This window comes from Toxotes jaculatrix, chromosome 23 (genome assembly GCF_017976425.1).
Source record: "Toxotes jaculatrix isolate fToxJac2 chromosome 23, fToxJac2.pri, whole genome shotgun sequence".
NCBI classification, from domain to species: domain Eukaryota; kingdom Metazoa; phylum Chordata; class Actinopteri; family Toxotidae; genus Toxotes; species Toxotes jaculatrix.
The window spans coordinates 14,446,719-14,463,053 of NC_054416.1; the positions used below are offsets into that span (position 1 = coordinate 14,446,719).

The 16,335-nt window shown below is 43.3% G+C and overlaps 2 protein-coding genes across 2 annotated transcripts; one reads left to right on the forward strand and one right to left on the reverse strand.

Moving 5' to 3' along the window:
• Positions 1–1,510: 1,510 nt before the first annotated feature.
• Positions 1,511–12,293, forward strand: LOC121177110. The gene is made up of 7 exons (XM_041031320.1): positions 1,511–1,563; positions 3,507–7,016; positions 7,241–7,948; positions 8,583–8,632; positions 8,723–8,784; positions 8,868–9,185; positions 10,034–12,293. Exons 2-7 carry the CDS (start codon positions 3,717–3,719, stop codon positions 10,048–10,050), a joined length of 4,455 nt encoding a protein of 1,484 aa, XP_040887254.1. The 5' UTR covers positions 1,511–1,563; positions 3,507–3,716; the 3' UTR covers positions 10,051–12,293.
• ecsit (ECSIT signaling integrator) lies at positions 12,226–15,734 on the reverse strand. Its single transcript, XM_041031330.1, has 8 exons — positions 15,643–15,734; positions 15,060–15,220; positions 14,318–14,723; positions 13,888–14,111; positions 13,461–13,518; positions 13,185–13,333; positions 12,967–13,072; positions 12,226–12,869 (listed from the first exon to the last, which is right to left on the reverse strand). Exons 2-8 carry the CDS (start codon positions 15,198–15,200, stop codon positions 12,559–12,561), a joined length of 1,395 nt encoding a protein of 464 aa, XP_040887264.1. The 5' UTR covers positions 15,201–15,220; positions 15,643–15,734; the 3' UTR covers positions 12,226–12,558.
• Positions 15,735–16,335: the final 601 nt, after the last annotated feature.

Here is a 16,335-nt window from a genome sequence, read left to right on the forward strand (position 1 = left end):
AATGCTGTTGTTCTCACAAAATCATGCCATGATAGAGGAGGTTTGGTGCGGCCAAGCATCGGTTAACAAACCGAGGGCGGGTCCACAACTGCGAATCAGGGCCCCTATGATGTTCCTGCGCTGGGGATCCCACATGGTATTTTTCACAACATCATGTGTGTAATGTTATTTCTGACTACAGTGTGGTTCTATACCAGATAACCTGTCTTATTATACACAAGGCTGCAGCTAATAGTTATAGTGATTATTGACTGATCTGATCATTTCTAGCTTCATTAATCAATGAAGTGTCTGTTGAGATGAGCCCAAATTGACATGTTCAAATAGCTACTTTTGTCTGATCCATGGCCGAACTTTAAGGATTAATCAGTTTATTACAAATTCTATTTTTTTTATTGTAATTTAATTAGCCTATATCATCAATTACTCTTATTTTGTTTGGGTGTTGTTGCTTCTAAAGATAAATTTCATGAATCTGCTCGCCAGAAAATAAACTACCTGTGCAAAAAACGTGTACGCTCTAATTATAAATTCTCTTCTTCGATGGTTAAGTGTAGTATTTCAAATTATATACTGAAATCAAAATGATTTATTTCTTATTTTGTCAGGCGCTGGACTCCCTCTCAAAATCCCCATCTGTCTTAAATGAAGGCTAAATAAAAATCACTATTATAAAACTTCCTCCTCTTACTACTGCTCCTCGGCCATAATGATGCACGTGATTATATTATTTAAACTAAATAGATTTATAAATTTAAATATGGATCCCTAACCCTTGAGCTTCTGCACAAAAGCACACATCAACTGAGGTCATCTGTTAAAAAAAAAAAAGAAAAAAAAAAGGCCAATAAATCAATGGACCTTTGTACAGCTGTTCCAAGCTGGAAAGGACTGTATGTTATTGCAAGCTTTATGTAATCTGTGTACATTGTTATTGGACGTGTTACTGGATTTATCTCTTCTCCCAAATCCGCAACTGTGAAGGAACAGATGAGGACGAATCAGCTTATTGTTCAGATTTTTTTTTGTAAAATCATTTTTAAGGGGTTGGGTTCCGTAAAGAAAAAGAAAAAGAAAAAAAGAGGGAGGGGGGGGGGGGGCGTTGTACTATACGGTTTCTGTGTGCACGCCACACACATACACGCACTGACACACACGTACACGCACACGCAAGAGAGAGCGAGCATCCAGGTCCCACATCCTGGTACTTTTTGAGCGTTGTCAAGGCAGCCTCAGAACACGGGCAGGCTCGCGGAAAGTAGCTGCAGTGTCCTAGCTTAAAAAAAAACATGTCCACAAAACGTTCACTCAAACTGTCCCGGAAAGTTAGCTGTAACTAGCAAGGTAACGGATATGCATGTTTTTTTTTCTCCCTTTCTCCTTTCCACATGTTTCCCAGCGTCTTGCTTTGTGACGGCAGCGTGCGGGTTTTTTTTTTCTCGCGTCTTTTAGACAGGCAGTAGACTCAGACAGGCGCCAGGTCCGTGTGGACAGGAGGAGGAAGAGCTTGTCCATTGTGCCGCTGAAAGAGACACGGGCGCTTTATGCACCGTTTACGCTCTGGTGTGGTAAATTTTTTTTCCTCTCATCTGTCGCTTAATTGTTCTCCGGCTTAGTCGTTTCGCGACGTTTAGGATCAAATAGACCCGGAATAAAAGAATTTACCAAGAAAAATGGCTCTCGACAGATAGAATTTGTGATAGAGGGGGGACAGGTTTAAAGGGACAGTGTCACTCCGCTTCCTTCCTGGTTCCTGTATCTCACAGTTTTTTTTTACATCCACGACGCGTCGGTGTCACCGCAGACCTTGTGGGATGAAATTGTGTCATATTTACGTTTTTTTTTTTTTTAAATGTTACATTGAAATGTGTTGACAACCATAGGATGAGGTCTGTCTCATGGGGGTAATCGGACGCTGTGTACAAGTGTTGTGACAGGCTAGTGGGGCGTTTTAGTCCTCGTGCATTGTCTTGATTTGCGTTAAATCCGTTTTCTGAGTGGCAGTGGGAACGCTTTCCGTAGTGAGTCTGGATTGGATTTTTTAGGAAATTTAATGAAGGCAAAAGTTACATAAAGATCACGTGAAAGGTCTCAAGTCTCATCGCACCTATACGTCAATTCACCGCATGTGAAATGTGCTGAAATGTGAATTTATCGGTGATACCTGATGAAATATCTGAAATCTGTGGCTTTATGATGTGAACATATCACGTGTGAAAAGCTGCTTCATTCTTTTTAAGCACCAGATTAAATTAGATTCACATCTAAAATACTATTCACGTGATATTTCTTGCTGAATTGATGTTTTCGCATTAGATTCTTTACATTTTTACACATTAAATATTTGAAAATAACTTTATCGTGTTAATTTCATTTTCTGTAAGGAAAAATGTGTTTGAATTTATTTGAAAGCAGCTAAATAATGGTTTTTTTTTTTTTTAAAAAAAGGATAAACATTTCCTTCATGGGTTGATGATGCATCTCTGGTAATATTACAGTTTTTGAAGTTAAAGTGGAGCAATGACTGTTTTAATGCAATCCCCTAAAGCAGGTCTGTCAGGCCATTATACCTTTGCAAAGCCCATAAAGCTTCAGCTTTAACAGAATATGTTTATTATTGAGGTACTGTTAACCTGGAGTTGACTTTATGTAAAAACATTTGAACTTTTTTTTTTTTTTTTAGAATCAAGTCAAATATTTAAGCTGAGAATTAAAATGTGAATTCGAATGTATCACCACAGAATGCAGTGCATTTATGAAAATGTTATTTAAAATGACCTCATAGCTGTAAAACCCACGTTGTTGGTGATATACATGCAGCATTCATTCATTTCCTTCCTAAAAAATATGCTTTTATACTAATATGTCCGAGCAGGAAGCAGATTTTGTGGATTGTGAATTTTGGTTGTCAGCTTAGTTGTTTGTTTGATGCACTGCGAGTACTCCAGGCGCAGGTCATAAATTAGGGCCAGACAGGAGGCAGGTTGTCTGGGTTCCTCAGTTCATCCCTGACAACTCCTGCCTTCCAGGATGTTCCCTACTTTTGATGGGATCAGCTGAGGAGAGGTCGGGTTCTGGGCCATGTCTTCCTCCTGAAGGCAGAACAGGAAAGTCTTCGAAGGTGTCTTCAGCATTCTAACAGAGCGTTAACCCTCTTTAACTTCAGAGGTCGGATTGGTCTGCAGTCAGACTGGTCCAGAGACAGTTGATATTAAACAAGTCCCGATCAAGCCCAGACAGGTTGAGTGAATTAGCCAATTAGAAGCTGGCACAGTGCTGCAGGGGTGTGGTCCAGGATAAAAACTAAGTCATGCAATAAAACTTCTAATTAATTCACTTAAATTGTTCAAGCAGAGACAGATTCTATGCTAACAGTGTAATAAAGTGTTGTAAAATGTATAACATCTTGGCAGGAAAGAGTCATTGCTCCATTTTGATGTAAATTGTCATGAAACCAGGTTTATTACAAAGAAGGATGCAACTAATAATTGTTTTCTGTTCCTCAGGACACCTGCACGCCGATGTGATGTCTGAGAGCTTTGGCAGCTGCTCAGCAGAGCAAAAACACCTACTGCGGCATCATATAGGAGGACACCATGTAAGTTAATGGTAGCGAGGGGCCTGGACTGAGGGGATGAATTGAATCAGTGTGACAAGGGAAGATCCAACCAGTACTTCTGGATGAGAACTGATGAGCTGTCCAAGCTGGCAATAGCATGCCAACTGCAAAAGGTAAAGGTGGTTCAATGTCCCACCGCTACCGGCCTGCCTCGGAGTATGATGATGCCACCCTCGCCCAAAAGAGAGAATATTGGAGAACCAAGAAACGAGAGCAGAGGGCCCGACTCTCAGGGCGTAAAGGAAAGCCAACACAAGACAGTCAAGGGGGAAAGCTCCTACATCTAAACGTCCCTGCAGAGGTGAACACCGCTTTATCTGGCTGCTTTGCTAGTCCCTCTTCTCCTGTACTCATTAATGATGAGAGATACAAAGTCTCTCCTGCATCACAGAGAGGAAATACAGTGGGGGACAGTTCACCTGAAGCCACTGAAAGCCAAAAGGAGAAGTTGTTCCAGACAATGAAACTCGACAAGGTCTTGCCTCAGTTGCCAGCATCATGCTCCATCGCAGTCAAAGCTGCTGGCGGCAACACAGTCGCGGTCAAATGCCGAAAAGCAAGGGGTGCTGTGACCAGAGCCGTTACCTCACCCACACCTAGTGGAACCCAGCTGAACACAAGTTCCTCAGTGCCTCCAGTCAGAGTGACCAGAATTACCAATGGCAGCTCCGCCAAAACAACACCTCAGTCATGTGTGTCTATGCAGGGCACATCAGTCCCCAAAACGCAACAGAAGGCACAAGTTGCGTTACGCATTCAACCCAAGCTCGTACCCACAAATATGACCACAGGTATGATTCTTGTGTCTTCTCCGTGTGGCCCCGTTTCTATTAAAGCAGCAAACACAACACCTCAAAGTGGAACAAAGAGTGCCTTGGTCACCACACAGAGGGCTAAAAGTGTCAGCAACTCGCGACCTTCCATGGAGTCCGAGGAGGAGAGAGCGGCGAGGCGGAGGGAGCATTGGCGGATCAAAAAGCGCGAACAGAGGGCAAAGCTAGCAGCTCGGATAGCTAAAGCCAGGGAGAGGACGCAGGGCGCAGAGATGATGGTACAGAGGCAAACAGCACAAAAAACAGTACTTGTGGGTGGCAAGGTTCTTCAGCATCTTCCGTCTCAGTCGTTTTTGAAAGGAGCGAGCCAGAGGCAGTGTCCTGCTCGGGTCAAAACCTCATTTACACCTGTCAAAAAGGAAAACAATAAACTGCAAAGTGGGGGAGGACGTTTAGCTACAGTCAACCTGCAGGTAAATCAGATAAAAGTAAAAAATCCACTCGTGAACATGACAACACAGACTGTAATTGCATCTGATGTTATTTCTGTGAAAAAACCAGGCGAATCACAGAGGAAGCTTCCAAGTTACGTACATTTTTCTAATGTTACCCGAGGGATCGCACGATGTAAAACACAGAGACAGAGATTCATTGAAGCCCAGAGGAACTTTTTGAATCAAAGAAACATAAGATGTAAGTCCCCGCTGCTTGCTTCAGTCTTTGGTACCAGAAATATCCCCAGGATCGACCCCAATGACACACCTGAGCAGATAATAGCCAAACGTCGAGAGTACTGGCGGATTAAGAAGCGCGAACAGCGAGCCAAGCTGTCAATGGAGGTGAAGGCTCGGCTGAAAGAGAAGGACTCCCTGATGCGAAGAGTGAAACGCTACCAGAAAATCCTAGAGGAGATGAGGAGGGCCAGAGCGCTGACACAATCAGCAGGAAGTACTCTCACCCACGCCTCTGAGACCATCGGAGGGTTCATCAAAGAGGACGGGACAGTGACCATTAACATTCCCCAGGGACCAGCGGGTCACAACACAGCAGCACGTAAAAGTAAAGAAGAACTTAATGCAGATTCCAACAATACCCTCATTACACAACCTCAACATCAGCCTAATACGAAACGGAGAAGTATTGCACCTGTTAGGTTAAACCAGCCCCCAGCTACGCTCCGCCAAGCTCAGGTGAAAGTCTCTCTTGGTCTTACTGGACCGTCAGTCAACAAGCCTCTAAGACTGCTGTCAGTCAGGCCACGGACTCATCTTGAAAGCACAACTGTTCGTAATTCACACTCCTCACCAGTCGAACCCGTAAGTCAGCTCACACTCATGCATCCTCAAACCCCTCAAGATGCCATTTCTGGAGGGTCAGCGGCAGGGTCGGACCACGGCGGCTGCGTCATGAAAATGGCCGTTTCAAGTAGTGCGCCGTCACTGTCGGCGCTCTCTCTCGATCCGGAGCTGACAGAGGAGGAGAGGATGGCAAAGAAGAGGGAGTACTGGAGGATAAAGAAACGTGAGCAGCGAGCAGCTCGTGCAGCGCGACTGAAGCAGGGTGTCTCGCAAGCGAGGGCCAATGCAGCCTTACAAAGGAGGAAGGCCCAGAGGCAAGTAGCAGTAACCGCCGTACCGCTGAGCAGAAGTCTTACCAGCCATACAGGAAATGCACAACACCTTCCCAACAGCAGCGTGCCCGTTTCACCAAATTCAAATGAGATAAAACAAGAGACTGAGTCAATGCCAGCAGTTGACCTAGATTCTCAACTAGAACAAGCCATCTGTCCAGATATTAAACCCCCAACCTCCCCGCCACCACCTCCAGCACCCCAGCCAGAGTCTGATCCAGCTCTAAGTGCAGACAGCCAAGCTACCACTCTACTAGCTGTGGCCTCGATGAAAAAACTCCTGGAAGAATCGCTCAGCACTGTGAGGGAGTGTAAAAGTGAGCAGACCGATGTTAAAATGGAGATAGCGGAGGAGGCTTTAGAGCAAGAGATGAAGCCAAATTTACCTCAGCTGTTTTTTGAAAAAGATGAAGTGGCTCCTATGGCTGCTGACCTGACACTGCAGATAAAAAGCTGGCAGCCAGATGCTGATGCCACGGTACAAGCAGGTCCACCAAGCCCTCCTCTGAAAGACTCATCGCAAATTAGTGTGACACTTCCACATCTTCCTACCTCCAGTGAGGTGGTCCTGCATCCCACCTGTGAGCACTCGTCCCAGACCCCTTTGAACTTCATAGTAAACCCCCCCTTGGAAGCCTCTGATGGTCCATCTTCACCATGTAGAACCCAGAGGCTTCATACCAAAAAAGCCGGCCATCAAAACTGCTGCTCCCCAGAGCCACCAAAGCTGCATCACCTACCAGTGGATCAACTACACCCACAGCAACAACACGCTGAGCAGCAGCGTCAGGCCCAAGAACAATGCCAAAACATCAACTCGCCATCAGCACAAAGACATCGCAGCGTGGGGACCGAGCAGGGCGGCTTGACCAGCCTGCAGCGCAAGAGGGAGTACTGGAAGCTGATGAAGCGGCAGCAGAGGGCCAGGTTAAAGGCCAGGCAGAGAGAGAGACATGGAGAGTGCAGCAGTCAGGCTTCCCCAACAAACATCCAGGTGAAGCGACACATGGGCTTAATGTTCATTTTGTATCATCTTTTGTATAAACCGTGGCCGTTAATGTTGAATTTGCTTGTAGGCACAAAGAGTTCAGGGCTTATAGGCATGGCCAGTGTCAGCAGCCTAAATCATTATACTGCAAACTTCTCTCTGGCATTTGTTACTTTGTTTGTGTTCGTTTTTTTTTTTTTTTTTGTTCATGTTGTATTGTTGTCTTTCAGGCTCCAGGTCTCGTTATCATCAACACTGCTCAGAATAGAAATCCTCAAACAAAAGCAGCTCTCCAACCCAAGCCGTCAGTTGCTTCTCAGACTTCGGTGACCGGTATCCCTTCTGTCCTTGTCGTTAGCCCTACAACATGTAACGCCGAACAGTCTCCAGACACACTCCAGGTCAAATTGCCTGTCACCAGTGTCTCCTGTTCACCCACAAGTGAGCAGAGCAACATAAACATTGGGGCTTCACAGATCATTCCTGACTGTCTTGGAGCTCCGGAAAATCGGCAACAAGCCATGCCAGGTTCACGGAAGTGGATGTCGAGAAGCACAGATGTAGATTTGGCCCCCTCCCTCCCTGCTCTGACGCCTCCAGACAACCCACTGTCCACCATGAACCTCCAGCTCATCGAACCCCCTGGTCAAACTCCAAATTGTGCCCTCAGTCCAATGAAAATCCCTTGTTCTCAGCTTCAGAGCCCCACACATACGACACAATCTCCCGTTAAGCTGGCACCAATAAGCACCATGGTTCCACCAAAGCCCATCCCCGGGGAGTCTGAGGAAGACTTTCTGAGGAGGAAGCGGGAGTATTGGAGGATTAAAAAAAAGGAGCAGAGAGCCAGGAAGGCCATTCAGGACAAGGGAGTCAACCCAAGGAAAGCTTCCAACAACTGGAGGCCCATCCTACCTCCACAAGACCTCCCACCACAGGTAGGACCTGCACAGATGTACTAAAAAAAACATGTTTTATGTGCTCTAATTATTACTATTCATACAAAGATGAAGCATTTCATTTTACCAGCTGAGAAGTAGTACTATGAATGGATTACAGTGCTGAGTGGGCCTACTAGGGACAGGTCCAGGGGGTGCCCTGACTCCTCTGGGGGCCCCTGGTCCTATTCACAGTTGGTCTATTCAGCCTCTGATTGAAGTGACCACTATTTCTTGTTGGAAAGTCAATGAAAAGACAACAAATAGACCCAGAACAACTACAAAGGGACACAAAATGACCACAAAGACAAGTACAAGAAGATGGCTCAAAACAAGTGAAAAATGACAACAAAGAGACACAAAGACAACTACAAAGACAAAGGGACAAATCCATAAGTGGTGTTAGTTTAAACACAGGAACTCTGTATGCTTAGTTTTAATAGTAGATGGAAACAAGTAATGATTGATACACTGTCATTCCTCAAGCAAATGAAGTGAGGTTACATTTTATTTTATTGTCATACAGTAAGAATTGGGAATCATCTGGTACAATATGAATGTATTCTACATTTGTTCATCAGAATCTTGAATTGCTTCTCAAACCCTGATTCTTCTCTGTGTCTAATCCCTGTAGGAGTCTGGTCAGTGGGTGAGCTCCTCCGATGAGTCAGAGCATCTAATGAGGTGGGAGATGTGTTTTACTGTCCTTTAGCATTGCTGCTACACACTCTATGTAGGAGAAGGATTAATGTTACTGTTCTCCTTCTCTCGCAGCACTTCAGCGGACACCGACTCAGGATCGTTTCCATACCCAAATTACACAGTGCCAGTAGAAGGTGGAACATTAACTCTTGTCACTTTGAACTGAAAGGAATGAAAAATTAGCACAAAACTTATTCTCCTTTTTCTGTCTCCACAGATGAGTCAGCGCTTCTGTTCGCTGACTATGAGAATAACGGCGGTGAGGAAGGTTCGGTCTCAGATGCTGTGTGGAGGAACCGCTACCTCATGGACTACGACCCACTCAACCAGCTGCTGGTGTGCATGGTGTGCGGGGAGCTGCAGTACTCTCACAGCCTGGAGGGGGTGAGGGCCCACATCGACGAGGCCCACCCGGACACCCTGACCCTGGAGCCTGGGGAGAGACAGCGAATTCTGGAGGCCTGGGACGAGCAGGTGTCCCAGCGGGAACGCTTCTTCACCAGCCAGCTCCAGCAGCACAGCGGGTCCCTGGCAGGTACACTATGACTTTTCTTCTCGTCTTCTACAGCAACTCTACATTTTAGAATGAAGCCAAGAATCAGACACTCATTACCCCACAAGGAGACATGTTGTTTCCCACTTGTGCTACCAGTCCTCTCAGTTCTCACTCAGGTCATCTAATGAAAATATCTTTAAAGCCTGCATTAACTGATTTTTTTTTTCTCCACTTGGATTTTGGAAGACTTTTGGCAAAACGTGTTAGTTCATTGTTTTGACTTTGATTTCTGTCTTTTAATGTGGGTTGCTCCTTTAGCTTTCCTTTGGCACCCCCCTCAGGACATTTGCACACTAGACGCGTTATAATCTGGTAGACAGATAACCATGAAATTCACTGAGCTCTTTCAAGCTCCCAAGAGGAAAAACATCCTTTTGATTTGAAAGACTTCATAGCCTATCTTCTGGTGGAATAGTTCCCAAGCTTTTTTGACTGTGACCTCTACCATCCCCTATGTAGAATGTAGAAGTTTTATGTGATTATAGCCTCTTTGAACTAAGCTACTGTGTCTTTTTTTTTTTTTTTTTAATGATCACTTAGAGTTGCCAAAGTCAGAAATGTTTAAATCCTATGAATAAGGGCTTTAAATGGAAGGAATGTCCACTTGGAAACATCCTGTCACTGGTTTTGATGAAAGCATGTTATGGGCAAAATGCACGTTAGAGAAAAGTCTGGAAAAAAAATAACTTAGTTAGTTTTTGCATAATTAAAAATATGTAAAATATCTGCTGTTTAAGCTGCCTTAGATGCATCATCACACTGTTTACTCCATGCAAGACCTTTTACAATTATTATTATTGGTTTTTTTTTTACCATTTGTTTTGCAGAAGCACACAGGAACTGATCAGCAGAGAAAAGTGACTGCAGGACTCAAACTGAAGACAGTGGACCAGGAGAGAAAACCCATGCTTCATTTGTCTTTTTTATTTATCATACTTTTTTTTTTTTAATCGATTTGTTTACCTTCATAGAAAGTCACCTTGAAAAACAATGCTGCCCCCCCCCCCCCCCCCCCAAAAAAGCAGCTTTACCTCATTTCCTATCAGGATTGTAATGTGGGTTCTTGAAAGTCAGTAAGGACATTTTTTTTTAATAGTCAAGCTGCCATGGTTGAGATTTTTGTGACAATATTTAAAATATTTAAAGGAGAAGTCCAACATTTTGGGGGAACACAGTCTCTGTGCTAAGCTAGGCTAAACACATCCTGGACCTATTGGACCTTCTGGACATGCTTAAACCTCACCCTAACTGTGACCTCACTACTGTAGTACATAACTTTGCTGTTTGGTAGCGTTCTCTGTGCAAACCCTGGGGAAAAAAATCCAATACGTTTGATTTTTTTTTTTTTTAGCTGTATTTAGCAGTACTGTGCTACTCTGTACTTCTCCACTGTGCAACAAAATTAGATTTAAACGCCCGGGGCAATCATTTCAGGACGCTGGGAACTCACAACACATCTGTAAGATCATAAAAATACAACCTACTGGATAACAGGCTCAGTTAAGTTTTATTTAACCAAATCATCAACATACATTATCTGAAGGCACTTTACAGAGTAAAATGATATTTTTTTCCTCTGAAGGTTTGCTAATGTCACGTGATTGATTCAGAGAGTTATGTATGGAGTGCTGAGGTCTCAAATAGCGGCTAGCTAAAGCTAGCTTAGTGTAGCACAAGCAGAGAGGGGCCATAAAGTCAGCAAACTTTGAGAGTAATGCCCGTTACACAGCAGTATCTATCCAAACTGTTGTAAGCATTAGCAAACGCTAGTCACCATAAGCTACTGGTACCAAATAAGGTTGTAGCACTAAAACCGTGGAGTGTATTGAATTACTCAAAGGTGTGTTTTATTGCTTATGAATTTACATTTCATTGTCATGAGAAGAAGATTGTTTTTTGTTTTTTTTTTTTTGTTCACAAAGTGACACAGTAATGCTTCAAAGTCAGACTAATAAACAGTCATTAGCAGGCTTAGCGACCCCTACAGCCAGAGAGGCCCCACTACCTTACCTAATTAGTAATAGGCAAACAGTGGGATTTCAAATGGAGAATTAATGTCAAACATTGCTGAACAATTGAACAGATAAATAAAATGGGTAAAAAAAGAATTGCAGTGTCCAGTTTTGAAGGACGTATTTCAGTGACTATTGTCAGAATCATATAGCTATAGATATTTACAATAAATTATACAGTAAATATAGATTTAAATCCCCAGTATCAGCCAGCTATAAGAAATGTGCCCACACACATGCAGCACAAGAGTTAAACACTTTATACTGTAGTATATTTGTAATAGCTGATAGCTGCTTTCAGTTTTGTATAAAGTTTTTCCTGCAGTACTGGCAGGCTTGCATTCAGGTCTGAGACTGTTCTAGACCCTGGTTAGATGCTAGATTGGCGCTGTTTTTGGGATGTGGTTCTGCACCGTGTGGTTGAAAATCCTCAACTTTACATAAAAGTCCTTTTTGACAACTTTTTGTATCGAGACAACTTTTTTTATAGCAACTTTCTCAACTCTGTAAAAAAAAAAAAAGAAAAAATCTCCTGCAGTTTGATTTCAGCTCGGCCGTGTGACGTAAAGTCTTCTGCACTGTAAATACACAAAATACTAAAGTGGCTGAGAGATGCCAGTTTTTTCTTTTCCTGTCTTTCCCAAAATTTTTTGAGCAACTATTTATTATTTATTGAATCTCTCTCTCTCTTATATAACTGATTATTGATGCATTATTCATATCCATAGGTAGTTCCATGTTAGAGAAGTATCTCATTTGTGCGTATTGAGGACCCAAAGGCTTTCCTGCATGAGTAGTAAATGGATGAACACTTGTATATCAGAGATGAGCTCTGAAATGCATTTTTTCTTTTGTACGATTGTCATTAAGAGTAAAATGCTGAAATAATTTTGCTGTTTGAGCACAAAGCTGTGGAGGTCAGTCACGCTTAGAGAAACTGCCTGCAACAGCCACGACACTGTAAATAGCTGGAAGTGACCAAGCTAAATTAACTTCCGAGAATGTAATTCTGACTTGTTTACCAGTTGAAAGGGAATGTTTAAAGCCTTTTAAGTAATAAACCTTTTCTACCTTTGGGCTTGTTATTTGATATCTTTTTTTAAAATGTGGACCCATGTTGAGAGACAGAAAAACAGGGAAGCACGGCTTCATTTTAATTTCATTTATTTAACTCCTTAATGTTACCGTCAACATTATTAAGAGTCATCTTCAGATTCTGCTGAGTGACGTGTGTGATGCCTAGTTAAACAAACCAGTACCTCACACTAGTTGGGACCCCTAACCAGGACCAATACCTCTAAATAAGTTATGGACACTATGTCATGATTTTTTTGTCAGTCTTAACCACACTGTCTGACTGTTGTAAACTGTTTCATCCCCTGCCTCCTCTTTTGTTCCTCTTCCTCTATAACCTTGGATTCTTCTTCAGGGTGCGAGTCCTCTTTCTGGGTCTCTGCTTCAGGCCTGTGGGGATGGCCTGAATCTGTGCTATCTGGCCCCTGAAGCTCCCGGGGTCCAACATCCAGACGAAACAAAGTGGGGACCTGACCCAGGATGGGGTTGCTCTGCTGGAGGCTGGAGATCCACTGGTTAAGGGTGGCCTGGTCTCCCTGATTGGTCATGCACATGGCAAAGACTGGGCCCTCGTCCACTGGATACGCATGACACACAAGAGCTGCGTTACACAACGAAAGCGACAGTTTAGGCGAAAACAAGAGCACTAACAAGGAAAGCTGTAAATATCTTACGGTCTTCTACATCGAAGCTCTCGTCGTCTCCGAAGTCACGGCCAAAATCCAGGTCTAGCTGCAGAGGATAGCACAGACTTCTCTCTGGATCGTAGGGCTCCTCTACCTATGGGGAAACGCACAGATACACCTCAGTTAGGAATTGGACTTAAGAGTTTTTCTCCAGAGTATTAGATCGTTCCTTCAGAGATGATAAAATAACAGGGTCCTCCTCCCACCTTCTCATCAAGCGGTGTGGGGTCAGCTCTGAGGATGTAGTAGTGCACGCATGTACTTCTCAGCCACAGAGGGAAGGGGCCCTCCACAAACACCGGCCTGCTCGGGTTATGCTGGGCCAGAAGCTCCATCTGGCTGGGGCTCTGGATACCTGGTGTCAGCACAGGAATGAAAGGAAGCAAAGCCAGTAAGCTAATTCACTGAGCAGTGGGAACCTTAGAAACCACTCGAATCAAACATGAACAAAAAAAAAAAAAAAAAAAAACACCTCTTCATACCTACTATATATGGAAGTGTTACCTCTTCTCCGCTCTCTGTAACATCTGTACAGGGCAGCTAACAGGAAGAGCAAAGGAACAGACAGATTAACGACAATCTGATGCCAGTCTGGTTTCACTGACTGAAATCCAGGTTTGCTTAATCCTGACTTGAATTAGCTTTTGTTCGCTGAGCTGTTCACATACTTTTCCCAACCAATACTATTCAATATGGACAAGTTCAATTATCATTATTTATTATTACATACAAGGTGAGTTCCATTGAGTTACATCTACCTTTTCGTGCCAGTGTACTCTTGAACTTAGAAAGAACTGGGCTAGTTGTCCTCCACCCCCCCGTTTCCATTCTTTATGCTAAGCTAGGATAACCACATCCCGACTCAACACACAAACAATCCGAGTCAGACACGTAGCCTACAGCCTATACCTGGTGGACGGTAACTTTGGCGTCCAGGTTGTTAGCAATGCGAGTCAGGCTAAAGTGAGCCAGGTCCACTGGGTCTTCGGGGAGCAGCTGGGGGACGGGGAAGGGGTTTATGTGCTTGAACTTGGGGAACCAGTACATGATGCGCTGGTACTTCCTCATGGGGTGGCTCTTCTCTCCAAAAATCTGAACCAGCAGGACTTTGGTCTCTATATTGGGCATGATACCTGAAACACAATCATTTAAAATGAACATGGACAAACACTATATGTTATTTCCACTATATATTAACAGTATATTAAACCGTACACACTAATGGATAAATATTTCCCTTACATCTAGAGAGAATGTATCCAGACCCCTGCCTTTCATCTATCTAGAACAACATTACAGGAACTCCACAAGCAGATCGAGTCTTAGAACTGACACCCACCATAGTTCTCCATCTGCTCCAGCACCTGGACTCCACACTCCTGCTGTCGGGGATAGTGGTTGAACATTCTCTGGATAAAGTTTCTGGGCACAAACACTTCTTTAGGAAAAACATCCAACAGCTTGTTGTAGACAGCAAGGTCTCTCTCCACGCCGAACTCCTGCATCTTCTTCAAAGCAGCGTAGATAAACTCTACGTGACCCCGACGTCTTATGTCTGCCTTGATGAAGACATCCACCACCTTGTTGAACGTGGCTTTGGTTTTGGCCCCTTTGGCCACCTTCTCGAACAAATCATCGTGGGTGATCAGAGACTTGTCCTTCTTGTTGTTGTCCTTGTTGACAAACTCTGTCGGTACACGCTGACTCTTGGCGAGTGCTGGGCTGGTGTGGAAATGCCTCAGTACCTACAAGAGAATTTTTTGTCTTTTTATATGTATATGAAACAGGAATATGCAACACAACATACATTCTGTCTGAATAAATGCTGCTTAGTGCAGGGGTGTCCACACTGTTCCACAATGAAGAGCACACAGTTTGACCAATCAACTGTCTGAAGACTGAGATCAGTTGATAAAATGGAAAGTGAAGTCTGGTGTGCTGCTGCTTGGTTGGAACAAAAACCTGCAGCCACACGGGCCTTTGTGGAACAGTTTGGACATCTCTGGCTTAGTGGATTACACCTATCCTGACTTGAAGACTAGACACCCATGATTCAGAAAAGGTTTGAATCTGAAGTTTACCTGGTGCTGGATGTTATTTAGCACACTGGGTTGACTGGAGGACACTGACTGGAGCACAATGCCATGCTGGGCTGCAGACCTGGCTGACTGGTTCACCAGTCTGAGACACTGAAGCTGGAGCAGGCAGCGGGCACACTTCATGGTCAAACCATCACACTGACCTTCAGGAAACAGAACAGTGCAAAGAAAATAAAAAAAGACATACTGAATTACATTCTTAAATCTGGCAATTTTATGCAGCTCTCTGGTAAGATTCAGTGGGGAAAGATGACTGAAGAATAGCTGAATCTGTACCTAAATATATGAGTTTAACTCAATGAACTTGTGCAAACAGACCCGAAGAGAAGTTCAGAATTTCGTTCCTCAGTCAGCCTCTAATACTTAGAAAGATTTGCCAAGAGGAAAGGAAACATTAAACGGGAACATTTTTCTATGAAGTTTGGCATATGTCATCTATACACACGTATCAAGACAAAGTGTCAAGCAAATCATTATTAAGAACAGATGTTCTGTAATATTTGACTTACGTAGAGCAAATAATGTGCTAACATATATAACTATTTATCCCTTAATCAGTACCCACCATTTACGACAGCTGATGTATGAGTTAAATAGTCTCCTTCACAGACCCCTCTCTACGGACGCTTCCATGTTGAAAAACCGTTACAACTTCCTGGTCCGGCACACATTCGCTTCCCCGTAACAACAGAAACGTTAGCGCACATATTTGTTCCACAAACACATTGTTGAATTCTTCTTCTTCTTTTATTTAAATTCATCTAAAGTTAATTTAAAAAAAATTAACAGATTTTAAGCGGCACTGTCTCATGCTTTTAAATGCATTTGAACAAAACAACCAAAGCAGATTCAGTGACGTGGATTCACACAGAGGGAAAACTGTCATATTTATAACTGCCTTATTATACCTCATTTGTAATTCACTGCAATTCTCATCACCACATTTAAATCCATAGTTACCTGTTCATACAAGTAAGTGGAATGGACAAAAATTGAAATTGAAATTAATTGTTTCACTCTTTTATCTTAATTATATATTTATTAATGTTCTCTGTACCTTTAATAGCTTGGTTTTATTTTCATCTTATTGAGTACGAACAAAGCACGTTGTATGTCTGTAAACTTTGTAAATAAAATGTGTTACTGTGTTACTGTAGGCTCGTGAAGGGGATTTGAACACGTGCACTACACAGCTCCACCGCGTGGTGGCGACAAATGTCTTCCGAGCAAACACAGTATTATGGTGTTTTATTTGACA

Coding starts and splice junctions, on each gene's coding strand:
- ecsit (XM_041031330.1), bottom strand. CDS start 15,200: ATGAAGTGTGCCCGCTGCCTGCTCCAGCTTCAGTGTCTCAGACTGGTG. Junction 14,724..15,059: donor TAAATAACATCCAGCACCAG/GTAAACTTCAGA, acceptor ATTCTCTTGTAG/GTACTGAGGCATTTCCACAC. Junction 13,334..13,460: donor AACACTTCCATATATAGTAG/GTATGAAGAGGT, acceptor TGCTGACACCAG/GTATCCAGAGCCCCAGCCAG.
- LOC121177110 (XM_041031320.1), top strand. CDS start 3,717: ATGCCAACTGCAAAAGGTAAAGGTGGTTCAATGTCCCACCGCTACCGG. Junction 7,017..7,240: donor CTTCCCCAACAAACATCCAG/GTGAAGCGACAC, acceptor GTTGTCTTTCAG/GCTCCAGGTCTCGTTATCAT. Junction 7,949..8,582: donor CACAAGACCTCCCACCACAG/GTAGGACCTGCA, acceptor TAATCCCTGTAG/GAGTCTGGTCAGTGGGTGAG.